Here is a 13240-nt window from a genome sequence, read left to right as displayed (position 1 = left end):
TTAGAACAAAGGGAGGTATTCTGGCCTGTAATGCTCAGAAACAGACTCACTTCATCAAGCCAGCTGCTCTTGGGCCCCTGTCCTGGGTCAGAATCTTGCTCAACCATTTGTTGGTGTGTGATCCTCAGTCAGCAATTTGACCTCTTAAACTTTATGACCACGAGGCTGTCATAGGATTGAGTGAGATGAGATCTGTGCAGGACACACCTGGTCCGATGCCTGGCCTCTCGCTGGTGCTCCCATATGAGCGCCCTTCCTTTTTATGTTTATGTTGTATTTGCCAGATTTATTTACCTTGCCTGAAGCGAGCAGGATTTGTATCTGCCTTGTTCCTGTCTATGCCACTCTACACTATGACACCCATGTGCCCTTCTGTACAAAGGCACACCTGGATGTGAATCCCAGCCAAGTGCCTCCATTTCCCGTCTCAGGAAAACAGTAGTCTCTTCCTTCATTCCATCCAGGTTGGAAAGAGCCACGGCTGAGCTCTGCAGTCCCCTCCACTGTCCAGGGGATGTGGTCGTGACTTGAGCAGAATCCACAGACCCTGCAGGCAGACGAATCTCGGAGCCATGGCCCAGGCCAGCATCAACAGCGAGCCTGGCGAGTGGGGCTGGAGCGCAGACGCTGGCGAACGGGCCCGCCTACTGCAGAGTCCCTGTGTGGACACATCCCCCAAGGTTGACGGGGAGGCCTGTCCTCAGGGACCAAGCAGAGGTACCACTTCCACACTTGGGGCCATCTTCATCGTAGTCAACGCCTGCCTGGGGGCAGGACTGCTCAACTTCCCAGCAGCCTTCAGCACTGCCGGAGGGGTGGCAGCTGGCATCACACTGCAGATGGTAAGGGCACTTGTGTGGAGAGGGACGGTGCTGTTCAGGTGGTGGGTCTGGGCTCTGACACACCTGCTGCTGCTTTCCCCACCCTCCCACATGGCAGGCATTACTAATCTATCCTAGCACTTTTTTCTCTGAGCTCAGTCAGGCTGTCCCAACCTTCAGGAAAGTCTGAGCGAGCCTTAGCAGCATACTTAATTATTTTAGGTGGTATAGTAATTCTGTGGTTAGTTAAGTATTTTTAAAGGGGCTCTGTCATTTAGAATTACATATTGAGACACTGTCTGGTGAAGTGATAGGGTGTTTGCTTGGCTTCAAGATAACCCAGAGTGGGAGGAAGAGTAGACAAGAACAAGACTGATTATGGGGTGCTCAGCTTTGAGGCTTGGTGATGGGCTGGCAGGGGTCCATCGTACACCTCACCGTCTGTAGCTGTTTGAACATTTCCACAGATTTGAGCTTTAAAGAATATCTCAACCAGGCAGCCTCCAGCAATAGATTACACGTACAGTGTGAAAGGAGGCCCATTTGCCAAGCCCACCGTGGAGGTTGGCCAAGCCTGGGATGCCCTCTACTGCCAGGCCTTGCCTTCTGGGCATGACAACACCCCGTACCCTCTGTCCCTGCCTGCAGGGTATGCTGGTTTTCATCATCAGTGGCCTGGTCATCCTGGCCTACTGCTCCCAGGCCAGCAACGAGAGGACCTACCAGGAGGTGGTGTGGGCTGTGTGCGGCAAGCTGACAGGTGTGCTGTGTGAGGTGACCATCGCTGTCTACACCTTTGGCACCTGCATCGCCTTCCTCATCATCATCGGGGACCAACAGGACAAGAGTGAGGTTTCCCTTCAGTGCCCATCTCCTCTCTGGGGGCCATGGGGTGGTAAGCATGGGCCTAGTTGTACTTACTAACCACTAGTGAATCATTTCACATGGATTTCTATGTGAGCACAAGTAAGCCCATGCATACCTTGTTTACTGGGACTCCTTCCTTTTCGGGGACTGTATTTCAGGAAAAGCTTTCGTTCTGTAGCAAGGTATTATGGGGTTGGGAGAGAGACAGGTGCCAGCCAGACCTAGAAGTAGAATCTGATGTGAAGAAAAAATGTGAAATTTCACTGCAGATTAGTAGCTAAGCACAAGTAAGCCTGTGCTTACTTTGATTATTAATTCATACTGGCTGGAGGGGCAGGGCACTGAATACCCGCCCACAACCCAGCCTGGGCCCAGCTTCAGTCTGGAAATCCTCTCTCAGGTGGGGATCCTGAGGCCCAACAGGGCAGGACATGTCCCCCGTCCATGGCACCCTAGTGTGACAGTTCCTTCCTCTCTGCAGTTCTAGCTGTGATGACAAAGGCGCCTGAGGGGGCCAGCGGAGGCCCCTGGTACACGGACCGCAAGTTCACTATCAGCCTCACCGCCTTCCTCTTCATCCTGCCGCTCTCCATACCCAGGGAGATTGGCTTCCAGAAATATGCCAGGTTTGGAGGCTTCCCTGTCAGCAACTGACAGAGATCTGATTACGAGCTGCTGGGGGGAAGCGAGAGTGCTTCAGGTATGAGGTGTCCTGGTTCTAGGTGGCTTGTCGAGGAAGGTCTGGGCCATGACCCAGAGACTGCAGGCAGCCTGCTGGCCTGCAGCTTGTCTTGTTCTGGGAAGATGGGAATTTTTTTTTTTTTTTAAGTTTTTATTGTGAATTGATTGATAGTTTGCATGAGGGATCATTGGTTTTACACTCATCATTCCATTGCAATTATAATCTCCTCCATGCATCATCATTTGACAGTATTTGCTTCTATTCCCTCTGTTTTGTTTTGTTTTGTTTTGTTTTGTTTTGGGGAGGATGTATACAGAAACACTCATAAATGTATAATCATTGAAACAACCAATGGGTATACCCTGCAAGCCTGCCTCCTGGCTGCCAACACACAGCCTTTTTTCTCTTTGGGAAGATGGGATTTTGGTGGGTTTTTTTTTTTTAAATCAACTCTTAAATTTTTTTCTTTTTAAAATGATCATATATAAAACTTGATTTTTGCAATACAACTCTGTAAATTTTATCATGTGTGGAAACTCACATGGCCATCATAAGGAAAGTCCTGTTCCTCATGCTGTCCTTTGGTAGTCACACCATTGTACAGGACATGCCAGTTTGACCTCCTGCTGACTTCTTTTTAAAAGAAAAAGAAAGAAAGAAACTTTGCCGTAGTCTTGATTCTGGTTGGTTGGTTAAGTGCCATCAAGGAGGTTTCTGAAGATCACTTAGTGGGTGTGAACCACCAACCTTGTGGTTAACAGTTCAGCGTTTATCCTACAGTGCTTCACCAGGATTTCAGTCGCAACCAGTGTTGGTTCTGACTCCTGAGGAACCCATATGTATCAGCATAGAACTGTACTACATAGGGTTTGTTGTTTGTTTTGTTTTCATTTTTGTTTCTAGTGAAAGTTTAAACAACAAATTAAGTTCTCTTTTAACAATTTCTGTACATATTGTTCAGTGATACCAGTTACATTTTTCACAATGTGTCAATATTCTCATTATGTCCATTCTGGTTGTTCCATATCTATTAATCTAGTTTCCCTTTCCCCACTCTCCAACCCTACCAACTTCTTATCTTTGCTTTCGGGTAAATATTGCCTGATCTCACATTGTTGTTGTTAGGTGCCATCGAGTCAGTACCATCTCATAACTACCTTATGAACAACAGAATGAAATACTGTGCGGTCCTGTGCCAACCTCACAATTGTTGCTACGCCTGAGCCCACTGTGCCAATCCATCTCGTTGGGGGTCTTTCTCTTTTTTCTCTGACCCTCCACTATACCAAACATGATACCCTTCTCCAGGGACTCGTCCCTCCTGATAATATGTCTGAGGTATAAGACATGAAATCTGGCCATCCTGGCTTCCAAGGAGCACTCTGGCTGTACTTCTTCCAACACAGATCTGTTTGTTCTTCTGGCAGTCCATGGTACTCTCAGTATACACCTCCAACACCGAAACTCAAATGCATCAATTCTTCTACGGTCTTCCTTCTTCACTCTCCAGCTATCACATGCATTTGAAGTTATTGAAATGTCAGCTCTCCTGTTGGCTGTCTAACTTCCCCCTAGCTGTGGCATGTCTCTCCAAAACTTCTTTCTCAGGCATTTGATGGACTAGTAGGCACTTGTGGTTACTTGAGCTGAGCATGGTTGGCCCTGGAGATCCAACCAGAGAATGGGAGGCTGGGAGAGGAATGTAATCAAGCTCTTCTTGCTGACAGCTTCCTGAGTGTCGTGGGCACCTGGTACGTCACTGCCATCATCATCATCAAATACTTCTGGCCAGATAAAGAGATGAGCCCCAGGGACATTGTGACCAGGTGAGTGGGACCCCTAGCAGACATTTGGTGCTGGGTTAGGTGTCAAGGCCACCCAGGTGCTCCGCCAATGCTTGGCAGGACGGGGTCTTATCACAGTGGAAAGGAGGCAAGAGGTGCTAATATCTTTACTTGAAGTAGAAGGAGAACCCAGGCCACCAACATGGAGACAGCTGGGGTGTCATTGAACATTTCACCTCCTCAGGCTCTAACTCCTGCATCTCCTACATGAATGAATCTGATTGGTTCCTTAAAAAAAAGTTGATTTTTGAAATGAATAAACAAGAAAAGCACAACCAACCTTGAAACCAGGAATTCTGGGATTTAGTCCCAGACCCTCAGTTCATGGAGCTGGCTCTTCTCCTGATTCCCAGGCATGTGTAGGTCGGTTGTGTTCATGCTGCTGGAGGCCCTGGCAGCCTGAGTGAGGCGTGGAGCGTGAGGCGGGTGGGTCTGGGGTTCTGCAGACAGCAGCACTCTGTGTGTGTCCACAGGCCAGCGTCCTGGGTAGCCGTGTTCAACGCCATGCCCACCATCTGCTTCGGATTTCAGGTGCCAGTTACAAGCTCACTCCGGGATAGAACCCACATTCCAGGCAGCATAGGGGGAGACCTAGGAAGAAGAGCGGAATAGGGGCCCCAGAACCTGCTCATAGTCCCTGGGGGAGAAGGGGGGGATTTGTCCCCAAAGTACCTCCCTCTGGAAAGGTGAGGTCTGTTTCCCACCATGACCACACCCTTCACCCCGACAGTGCCACGTGAGTAGTGTACCCGTCTTCAACAGCATGCAGCGGCCGGATGTGAAGACGTGGGGCGGGGTGGTGACAGCCGCCATGGTCATTGCGCTTGCTGTGTACATGGGCACTGGTGAGTACCCCCTGAGGGCCAGGCGGGGAGTGCTCCCCACGGGTCCTGGCCCAGTGCTCCCAATGCCTTACTTACACCAAGATGAGATCAAGCGGCTGCCTAGTAAGCACTGCCCTTCCCAGCACGGGGAATGCAGTGCAGACAGGACAGACCTGGTCCTGCCCTCGTGGGAGGTAGTGTAATGGGGACAGAGTCGTGCGCAATCACAATGCAGTAAGGAGTTCCAGAGATTGGAGAGACCACAGTGTCAGTGAGCGTGACCAGATAGGGCAGTCTGGGGCTCAGAGGAGGCTCGGACAGGGGGCTCACAGAAGGCCCCTCTCTGAGGAGGCAGTATTTGAGGAGGCCCAAATCATGAAGAAAACAAAAATCCTCACCATGGGACCAATAAACAATATTCTTTTCAGTGGAGAAAAGATTGAAGTTGTCAAAGACTTCATTCTTCTTGGATCAAGACTCATGGAAACAGAAGTCAAGAAATCAAATGATGTATTGCATTTGGCAAATCTGCTGTACAAGACCTTTTTAAAGTGTTGAAGAACAAAGATGGCAGCTTGAGGACTAAGGTGCACCTGACCCAAGCCATGGTATTTTCAATAACCTCATATGCATGCAAAAGCTGGACAGTAAATAAGGAAGACCATAGAAGAATTGATGTTTTTGAGTGATGGTGTTGGAAGAGAATATTGAAAGTGCTATGGGCTGCCAAAAGAACCAACAGATCTCTATTGGAAAAAATGCAGCCAAAGTGTTCCTCAGAGACCAGGATGGCCAAACTTCGTCTCTTATACTTTGGACATATTGTCAGGAGGGACCAGTTGCTGTAGAAGGATGTTTGGTAAGGTGGAGGGTCAGATAAAAAGAGGAAGACCCCCAGCGGGATGGATTGGCAAAATGGCAGCATCAATGGACTCAAGCATGGCAACGATTGTGAGGCTGGCCCAGGACCGGGCAGTGTTTCGTTCTGTTGTGCATAGGATCGCTATGAGTCGGTACCAACCCCGTAGCACCTCACAACAACAACAGATCATGAAAAGGAACCAGAATATAAAGACCTGAACTAGAGCATTCCAGGCAGAGCAACTAGAAATGTGCAGCCAGTGAGGTAGGAAGAGCAAGAAGGTCCATGTGGCTGCAGAGTAGTGAGCTGGGGACAGACAGTGAGGTCAGACAGGCAGTGGGGGACAAATCCTATTGGGCTGGTTGGGACCCAGGAAGGAAGAGTTTTAAGCAGAGATGTGGTCCCGCGCTGGTTGGTGTGTGGACAATGGTTTGCATGAGAAAGGAGACCCGGAAGAATGTCTCTGTGGTCTGCATCCTTCCCCAGTCTGCCCCCAGAGCTGCCTATGAAGCTACAGCCACGGGCAAGAGACGCAAAGTCCCTGTTCTCCTGGGTGTGTGTTCTGGTTAGGGAGATGGGCAGTAAACAAGTAAAAACCATAAAGCAGTGAGAGTTGTGAAGAAAGAGGACAGTAGGGAGAGTGGTTGGAGGTTGGCCACAGCGCAGGAACCATGCTCGGAGGGGAGGACGCCGGAACTAGGACCTGGATGAAGAGGAAACTGCGGGATGCGCTGAGGCAGGGATGGCAAGTTGAGGATCAGAAAGATGGCATTGTGGCCTGGTAGCTTTCCGGAAGGGGGCGGAAGCCAGGGATGTCTCCTGCTGCAGACCCTCCCCCATCCTCCTCTCTGCCCTCAGGCATCTGTGGCTTCCTGACCTTTGGAGCTGCCGTGGACCCCGATGTGCTCCTGTCCTACCCCTCAGAGGACATGGCTGTGGCTGTTGCCCGAGCCTTCATCATCCTTAGTGTGCTCACCTCCTACCCCATCCTGCACTTCTGTGGACGGTGAGCCTCCTCCCACCTCACTGAAGCGTGTTCCCTGGGTTCCTCGGGGTTCCCTGTGAGTCCCTTGAACAGGGTCTGTGTGTTAGTGCTTAGGATTGCTCCCTGAGATCCTGGGTCTCAGGCGTTCCTTTTGTCCCAGTCACCAGAATGTTTAGTGAATCCTGTCAGTTCTAGTCCAGATCCTTCTCTGAGCATCAGTGTTGACACTGAGCCTCCTGAGGACCCCAGAGCCTTCCCTTTAAGGAGAAGAATAGTGTCCATTCCCTTGTGGTGAAGCAAGGAACCCAGCCCTTCACAGTCACCATCTCGTCCAGCTGTTAGCCTTTGACCCACAATCTAGCCATCTGAGGGTCTGGCCTGTGTGAACCTCTGAGTCCACCCTCTCTGTGTGGACAGGGCTGTGGTCGAGGGCTTGTGGCTGCGCTACCAGGGGATGCCGCTGGAAGAGGATGTGGGGCGGGAGCGGCGGCGGCGGGTGCTGCAGACCTTCATCTGGTTCCTGCTCACCTTGCTACTGGCGCTCTTCATTCCCGACATCGGCAAGGTCATCTCGGTCATCGGAGGCCTGGCCGCCTGCTTCATCTTTGTCTTCCCAGGTGCGGGCCCTGGATCCCCTGAGGCTTCCCCAGCCTCAGCCCCTGCCCAAGCATTGCCTCCTTATAGAAGGGCTAGTTGTCAGCACTTTACTGGTGAGGAGACTGCAAGTGTCTGCTGCTCCTGGTTCAGCCCACTACAGCCCAGCGGGCTGCAGAGACGCAGAAGCTGGGAGACCTGACTCCCAGACATAGGTCTGCCACCAGATCCCAGGGAAATGGTGGGCTAGTTCAGGACCATGGGTCTCTTGTCACCTGACCGTGAGCTCTGTCTGTACCCAGCTCATTTCTACCCATGAAACCTTGCCACTTTGCTTGGTACAAAGGGGCCGCATCTGCTAAGAAGTATATTGGGAGGGTCCCCTGTGGTCAGATGCTGGTCACTCCCAGAAGAGGGGGCAGGGGCGATGCCAGGTCTCCAGCTGGCTGTGCCTGGCAGCAGAGATGCCTGAGTATCTAGAAGAGTAAACAGGCCTTTCACCTTCCACCAGCTCTGCCTCATAGTAAATGGGGCCGGAGGCGAGCTAGGTTTCTCAGGGCCACCTCTTCTCTTCCAGGTCTATGCCTCATTCAAGCCAAACTCTCCGAGATGGAAGAAGTCAAGCCAGCCAGGTAAAGCAGGCCCCCTCCCCACCACCACCACCACAGGCCTCTCTGGAAGGCAGACCAGGGGTGCCCTTGGGGGACCTTAAAATAGGTAGGAATCAGGAGACTAGCACACTTTTTGAAAATAGATGATCTTTTTATACTTTTCAATAATACATAATGTGAACCAGCTGTAACCATTCAAACACTGTTTAAGGACTTCGAGAAAAAAGTCAAAGGCCATCTCACCACCCAGTCCCATTCCCCAGCAAATTCCTCCTCCAGAGACAGCTCTCTGTCATTATTTGATGTGCGTCTTTCTAGAACATTCTCTTTAAAATAAATTTTTCATTGTGATCTGGGCAAAAGTTTATAGAGCAGATTGGCTTTCCACTCAGCAATTCATACAGATTTTGATTTGTGACATTGATTACAATCCCGACAGTCCAACAACACTCTTCTTACTTCCTTGCTGTTTGTTATTTCCGTTTTTCTATTTTCCTGCCCCTTCCTGCCCTGTGAACTTTATTCCTGGGCAAATGCTGAACTTTTGGTCACGTATGGTTGATTTGTTGTCAGGAGTGCCTACATCGGTGATGTTATTGTTCACCTATTCTATGCCTATGTTTGGCTGAAAAGTAAGCCATGAAGGTGAGTTTAATTCCAAGCCATAATCTTTGGGGAATTCCACTAATCTCTATCAAATCAACCAGCCTGGTCTTTTTTATGATTTTGAGTTTTGTTCCATATTTTCCTCCCACTGCTGTCCAGGGGCTCCTATTGTGAGCCCTTTGAGAACCGTCAGCTGTAGAAGCCGGCCACCATTTAGTTCTGATCTCAGGACCTTGATGGAGCCTTCTAGACCATTCTGTGCCTGTACATACATTTCTGTGTGCACGTAGCTATGAATCTGCATATATATATATGGGTTTTGTCTAGTTTTGGTTTTGCCAAAATGAATTCATGCCAGACACACTACTCAGCCATTTGAATTTGTGTCTTATTTTTTTCCACTCTTTCCACGTTATATCTTGGAGATTGTTCTGTGTCAGGGCAAATAGATGCACTTCTTTTTTTATAGCTGCAGGTTAGTCTGTTGTATAAATAAATGTGCCTTGAGTGTGAAGATTTTTTTAAGTTTTTATTGTGAACTGAGTAATAGTTTATATGGGAGAACATTCGCTTTACACCATCGTTCCATTGCAGTGATTGAAATCTCCTCCATGCATCATCATTCAACAGTATTTGCTTCCGTTCCCCCTATTTTGGGGTGTGGGTTGTGTTTTTTTTTGGTTTTTTTTGGTGAGGGGAGGAGAGGAATGTACACAAAAACACTGAGGACTATATAATAATTTAAACAGCCCAAGGGCACATTCTGTAAGCCTGCCTTCTGGCTGCCAGCATCCAGTCCCTCTCTTTCCATGAGTCCAGAGTCCTCAGCTGCTCCCTCTCTCCATGTCACCATCTCTGCCTCCATCTCTGGTGTCGCTGCTTTGAGTGTGAAGAATCTTGTACCTACACATCTTGGAACACGTGCTCCAGGACTTGGTCAGATGGATCCCTACATGGAAGTGGCAGGGTTACAGAGCCTGTTCATTTTCCTTTTGCCTCTGAAAAAGCAGCAGCAGTGAATGAGAACACCCACATTCTTGCCAGCACGGCACATACCAGACTTTTCCAGCCTCATTAGTCTCCTGGGTGGAAAAGACTGCCTTGTCTTAATCTGAACATTCCCTGAATGTTGCACACTTTGGGGAAAAGAAAAAAAAAATTTACCTAACAGTTGTTCTTGTAAAAAACTTGAAAAGTAGTTGAGTTTAAAGCAGCAAATATGAATCACACTTCCAATACTGAGTTATAACCTTACTGTGAATTTTGATGAATATATGCTTGCAGGTGTCTGCTTTTTTACCTTTTATTAGCAAAATGGATTCTACCCCATGTGACCCACATTTACTTGAATGGATTCCTATCAGGAGACCTTCATTCTATCTCTGGTCCTGTCCTTGGTTGCTTGCCTCATCCCATTAGGTCTTGGTCTCCATACCTGTGTTGTTGTTTAGTGCCGTCAAGTCGATTCAGACCCATAGCAACCCTGTACCGAGTCTCCATACCTGTCTGTAGACTAGGGATAATACCCTAAGCGTTTCTGGGCGACGCAAGAAGTTAAGTAGTACTCCACTACTAGCCAAAAGCTTGGCACTTCGAACTCACCTAGTGGTGCCTATAAGACAAGCCTGCTGATCTGCACATCCTATAGAGCAGTTTTACTTTGCACATAAGGGGTTACCATGAGTCCACAGTATCTAGCAAGAGGGATAGTGTGCCCGGCTCACTGACATGTCACTGGAAAGTCCTTGAGAAGTAGGAAGTGCTCTGCAAACAGAAGTACTGACAGTAACTAACTGCGGTGTTGGATCTGCAGGGTCGTGGGATAGGATGACTGACCAGGTGCCTCTTGTCTTCTGCCTTACAGCTGGTGGATGCTGGTCAGTTACGGAGTCCTCCTGGTCACCTTGGGAGCCTTCATCTTCGGCCAGACCACAGCCAACGCCATATTTGTGGACCTTGTGGCCTAACCACTACCTTCAAAAGAAGATAACACCTTTGCCACTGGGCCCAGGGAACATCTCGTAGGGCAGTAGGGACACATCGAGTCTGGTATAATGCTTCTAGACAGGTGGGATGGCATCTGGACCCGCTCTCCCAGGGCCCACACCTCTGAACAACTCAAACCCAGCTCCTTGCCTGCTTCCTGTCTTGGTAGTTAGTACCATGGATGTGGGGAAGAGGTCTTCCTCTCCAAACCCATGACTTCTCCACACCTGGAACCCAGGGGTGAAAAAGGACAGTAGGTCTTGGAACAAAGGACCCAGGCCAACGCCTTTCTAGAGAAAGCCAATGAGCAAGGACCATTTGCCGTCCACAGAGCAGCCTGTCCTGAGTGGGGCCTGCTTTTCCCCTCAGGCTCTGCCTGCTCCAGGGCTGCAGAGGTGGGTCCATTCCAGCCTCCTCCTCTTCCTGCTGGGCCTTCCCGTGGCTAACTGACATTTTCTAAGTCTCTTTCCCCAAACTTGATGGTCCAGGCAGGCATTCCTGTCCTCCAGCCCCAGGACATCACCATGTCTAATGTTTACAAACGGTGCCAGCCCAGCACTGAAGCCAGGGCCATCCCGTGCCATGGTGCTGTGAGGGGTCTGCTGCTCTTTCGGATTCCACATGGGCCCCTCTTTTCAGAGGCACAAAGGGTGGAAGATGGAGAAGGCTGAGACCTTAACGTTCCTCCATCCAGTCTTGAAGGCTTCAGTCTGCACACAGGCTGGGCTGGCCAGGGTCAGGGAAAACCTCCCTGACATCTGTAACTGCTCCTCCGTCCTACCTGTGACCAACCCCAGCCTGATCGCCCTGAGAACAAGGGCAGTGGTCATGGACAGGGTCAGCATGTCAGTCCAGCCGCTCCAGCCTACAAGTTTCCCATCCAATCTTGATTTTGTTTGCTGCACCCCTGAACCCCACCTCCGCGTGGCTTCTCCACACCCGCTCTCTGTGTAGCTCCAGCTCCCGCTCACGTGAGTTGAGGAGGGTGCCAGACCTTCTCACATCAGCCTCCTGAGAGATACAAAGTAGTCTTTCCCCCACAATAAGGCCATACCAAGATTGTTGCCCACCTGGGGCTGGGAGACACTCTTCTCCTCTTCCATATTCCCATCCTGCTTCACTTTGGCCCCTCAGCTGTCCAGGTACTAAGTCAACTTTCCTCCACCTGGAAGGTTCAGCAGTTCCTTGGCATCCTGCCCTAAACCTTTAAGAAGGTGTGGAGCTGGTTGGAGGCCTGCTAGGTATCTGTCCAGTCTCTGGTCAGATGGCCTCCCTTCTTTCCTGTCCCATCAGGACTGCCCCTCCCTGCCCTGTGCCAGCCTCTTGGGGCACAGCTGCAGGAGGGCAGGAGTCATCACCCAGAACTGGACCAATTGGGAAAAGGAGCTGGAATCGCCTAACCTCAGGAAACCCCCTCACCTGTCCTCCCTGTCCTCCCGGCCAGGATCTTTTACTGTTTGTACTGTTTGTGCACAATTTGGAGACGTACTGATGGTTAATAAAAAGGAGCTTGAGCTGTGGGGCTCATGTCTGATGGGTCACTGATGGAGAGGGGCTGGGGTGGGAGTGAGCAGCACGCCGTAGAGGTCTACAGTGGCTCCTGACACCTGCTTCCTGTCAGTGTCCCAGCCCTCTTTCTCCACTGACTGGGGATTTGAATTGGACCCCAGCCCAACTGCCTCAGCTTAGGCCTGACCCAATCGTCCCTGCACGCCGGGGGCCTCCACAAACAGGACCACTAGCCATTATCTTTCCGTTCCACTTTTCCATGATTTTTTTTTTAAAGCCCTGTAGTATTTGCAGGCCTGGAGCTTGTCTGGGGATCCCAGGGAGACTTCCTGGAAGAATTGACATTCAAACTGGCTCCTAAATTCTGCGTAGGAATTGACTAAGGGAAGAGAGGTAGGAAGTGGCTGCATGGCTGGGGCTTCCCCGAGGTGTTGTGGGAACAGCGAGGGTGAGACAGAGATGCCTCAGACAGCTCCCATCTCTGCACCTCATTTTCCTCGAGGGTAAACTGTACATAATACAAATGGATGTCAAGTGTCTGCAGAAGCATATGTAGGGTATGGCCACTTGAGGGAGGGTGCCAATGAGAAGTTTCCAGAGCCATCTGTGAGCGTCCATTCAGCAATTTAAAGCTAATTACCATCGGCACTGTTTCCCAGAGAAACTTGCCAGTGCGCGGCAGATAGCAGATTTTGCCCCTGTTGGTCATTTCCTTACACTAAGAGGAAGGAGCCACCATTCTGTCAGTGGTGATGGCTCATCTGTTGCTGTGACGCTGGAAGCTATACTGTTAATGGTTGCATCAGGTCAGTTCCTAGGAGCAGCTGGTAGGTTTGAACTGCTGACCTTGAGGTTTAAACTGAGCTTGTGGTCCAGTGCTTATCCTACCAGCAGGGTAACTAACAATGGTGGACAGGTTTCAGCAGAGCTTCCAGACTATAAAACTCGGAAGAAGGAGAGGTGTAGCACATCATCAATTGCTCTTATGGAAGTTCAGGTTGAAGCTGAAAACATTTTCTAAAGTCCACGAGAGCCTGACTGACTTTGAA

General features: G+C 50.0%; 1 protein-coding gene across 1 annotated transcript; it reads left to right on the top strand.

The window, feature by feature from the left end:
• The first annotated feature begins 572 nt into the window (after positions 1-572).
• On the top strand, positions 573-10663 carry SLC38A7 (solute carrier family 38, member 7). The gene is made up of 10 exons (XM_006863579.1): positions 573-842; positions 1470-1668; positions 2170-2314; positions 4098-4196; positions 4688-4745; positions 4945-5059; positions 6759-6906; positions 7303-7502; positions 8057-8111; positions 10561-10663. Exons 1-10 carry the CDS (start codon positions 573-575, stop codon positions 10661-10663), a joined length of 1392 nt encoding a protein of 463 aa, XP_006863641.1.
• The last annotated feature ends 2577 nt before the right edge of the window (positions 10664-13240 follow it).

The sequence above is a fragment of the Chrysochloris asiatica genome, unplaced genomic scaffold (assembly GCF_000296735.1).
Source record: "Chrysochloris asiatica unplaced genomic scaffold, ChrAsi1.0 scaffold00055, whole genome shotgun sequence".
Classification (NCBI taxonomy): Eukaryota; Metazoa; Chordata; class Mammalia; order Afrosoricida; family Chrysochloridae; genus Chrysochloris; species Chrysochloris asiatica.
Note: the sequence above shows the minus strand (reverse complement) of the source record. Positions and strands in the feature narration are given on the sequence as shown.

Coding starts and splice junctions, on each gene's coding strand:
- SLC38A7 (XM_006863579.1), top strand. CDS start 573: ATGGCCCAGGCCAGCATCAACAGCGAGCCTGGCGAGTGGGGCTGGAGC. Junction 5,060..6,758: donor TGCTGTGTACATGGGCACTG/GTGAGTACCCCC, acceptor CTCTGCCCTCAG/GCATCTGTGGCTTCCTGACC. Junction 6,907..7,302: donor ATCCTGCACTTCTGTGGACG/GTGAGCCTCCTC, acceptor CTGTGTGGACAG/GGCTGTGGTCGAGGGCTTGT.